The sequence below is a fragment of the Penaeus vannamei genome, chromosome 3 (assembly GCF_042767895.1).
Source record: "Penaeus vannamei isolate JL-2024 chromosome 3, ASM4276789v1, whole genome shotgun sequence".
NCBI classification, from domain to species: domain Eukaryota; kingdom Metazoa; phylum Arthropoda; class Malacostraca; order Decapoda; family Penaeidae; genus Penaeus; species Penaeus vannamei.
This window is the reverse complement of record NC_091551.1, coordinates 8465594-8468093: the sequence shown is the minus strand read 5'-3', so window position 1 is coordinate 8468093 and position 2500 is coordinate 8465594. Positions and strand designations below refer to the sequence as shown.

General features: G+C 40.3%; 2 protein-coding genes across 2 annotated transcripts in view; one reads left to right on the top strand and one right to left on the bottom strand.

Annotated features, from left to right (window-relative positions):
• The window catches only part of LOC113810121 (uncharacterized), a 19926-nt gene extending 18876 nt beyond the window's left edge, over positions 1–1050 (bottom strand). The window contains exon 1 of the mRNA XM_070140859.1: positions 928–1050. Within this exon, the coding sequence (XP_069996960.1) occupies positions 928–951 (24 nt within the window). The 5' untranslated portion in view covers positions 952–1050. The remainder of the gene's footprint in view (positions 1–927) is intronic.
• Noa36 (zinc finger protein 330 homolog Noa36) overlaps positions 1–2500 on the top strand; it is a 9875-nt gene that overhangs the window by 912 nt on the left and 6463 nt on the right. Inside the window, exons 3-4 of the mRNA XM_027361822.2 lie at positions 375–545; positions 1301–1414. Of these exons, the coding sequence (XP_027217623.1) occupies positions 375–545; positions 1301–1414 (285 nt within the window). The remainder of the gene's footprint in view (positions 1–374; positions 546–1300; positions 1415–2500) is intronic.

Sequence of the window (2500 nt, the reverse complement as noted above, 5' to 3'; positions counted from 1 at the left end):
ATTATTTTTTCTAGTAATTAGTTTTACTGTAAATATACTAGAAACTTGCTGTGATAGAAGTCCGTATGATAGTGGCACGCTCCATACTCTATGGTGTGAGGAACCCACTAAACCTCATATTTTCTCGGGCAAAATAGGGTATGAAAGGGTTTAGTTATGTGGCAGTAAATCACATGAAGGATTACAAACTTAGTCGTTAGAATATATTGGTTTGATAGGTTGTTTGCCTTTGTCAGAGTGTTGAGAGGTGCGGAGACTGGTGGTAGACATTTGTGAGATGATTTTTACGTCTTTCAAGATTATGAGAAAAATATCTTCAATTTACTATTACTGATGTACTTCCATAGTTGAAATATGAATATGATTTTTTACAGGAATGTGACAAGTGTCAGAGGCGTCAAAAGAACCGTGCTTTCTGCTACTTTTGCCAGTCTGTGCAACGTTTGCCACAATGTGCCCATTGTGGTAAAATCAAATGTATGTTGAAAACAGGTGATTGTGTGGTAAAGCATGCAGGAACCTATACTACCGGGTTAGGGATGGTGGTAAGTTTGATGTTTGTTTTGTCCAAAAAGTGTTTATTTGTATTTTTTATTTGTAATCTATATGTTTATAGATTATGTGTGTGTGTGTCTATCTGTGTCTGTCTGTCTGTGTCTATGTCTGTATATGTGTCTATGTCTATGTTTAGTACCCACATATTCATTCAGTAAGGCATAACCTCTAAATGTAGGCTTGAATACTAAAGATTTTGTTAAATATCTGTCATCTAGACTGAAAATGGAAAGATGATTTTGATATTTACTTCGATGCAGTTGAATCTAAAGTAGGAAACATCCCCTGCCTTACTAGCCAATGATGATGCAGGAGTTTCATGAAATATTAGAAGTTGGTAAGATACAATACTAACTTGATTTGATCACTTACCTCATACCAAGTTTTCAGTGACATTATGAACCTTGCTTTATTATCAGAGTGTATGTATGTATTACTATATTGATTTATGTTTTGAAATTTGCAATATTTCCAAATGTCACAACTTGTGTTATCAGGAGAACGACACTGAAGTAGATACTGGTCAATTTATGACTGGGGATGACGGGTGCACATTGTTTGCAAATGTGTTTATAAGTTCCATTTTACCTTGTAAGTGATAAAGAAGATATTGGACCTTATGCCCTTGTTTGGAAAATTTAATATCGAAAATCCTATGTTTTTGTTTTTTGTTTTTTAGCTTTAATTGAAAAAAGTGTAACAAGGAATATGAGTGAGACTAACAAAGGCTTTTGTTCAATTTCAGGGAGCAATCTGTGATTTCTGTGAGGCTTGGGTGTGCCATGCTCGTAAATGCCTACAGACTCATGCCTGCACTTGTCCTCTCCAGGATGCGGTGTGCAATGAGTGTGAGAGAGGTGTAAGTATTCTTCTACAGTATGTACGCATAGATACGCATGTGCATGCACGCACACACATACACTCATATGCACACACATAAACAAACAGACATGTGTGCACACACACACACACACACACACACACACACACACACACACACACACACACACACACACACACACACACACACACACACACACACACACACACACACACACACACACATACACACACACACACACACACACACACACACACACACACACACACACACACACACACACACACACACACACACACACACACACACACACACACACACACACACACACACACACACACACACACACACACACACACTATGTACATGTACACACACACATGCACTCGTACACACACACACACACACACATGCACTCGTACACACACATACACACACACACACACACACACATATATGCACATGTACACACACACACACACACACACACACATCACATGTACACGCACACACACACACATATGCACATGTACTCACATACACACATGCACACACACACATGCACACACATGCACACACACATGCACACACATGCACACACACATGCACACACATGCACACACATACACATACACACACACACATACATGCACACACACATGCACACATGCATACACACACACATGCATACACACAAACACACACAGCACACACATGCACACAGAAACACACATGCATACACACAAACACACACACACACACATGCACACGCACATGCACACACACACATGCACACACACACATGCACACACAAACACACATGCAAACACACACACACACACATGCACACACACATGCACACACAAACACACACACGCACACACACACACACATGCACATGCACATGCACACACACATGCACACACAAACACACACATGCACACACAAACACACACGCACACACAAACACACACATGCACACACAAACACACACATGCACACACACACACAAACATGCACACGCAAACACACACATGCACACACAAACACACACATGCACACACAAACACACATATGCACACACAAACACACATATGCACACAC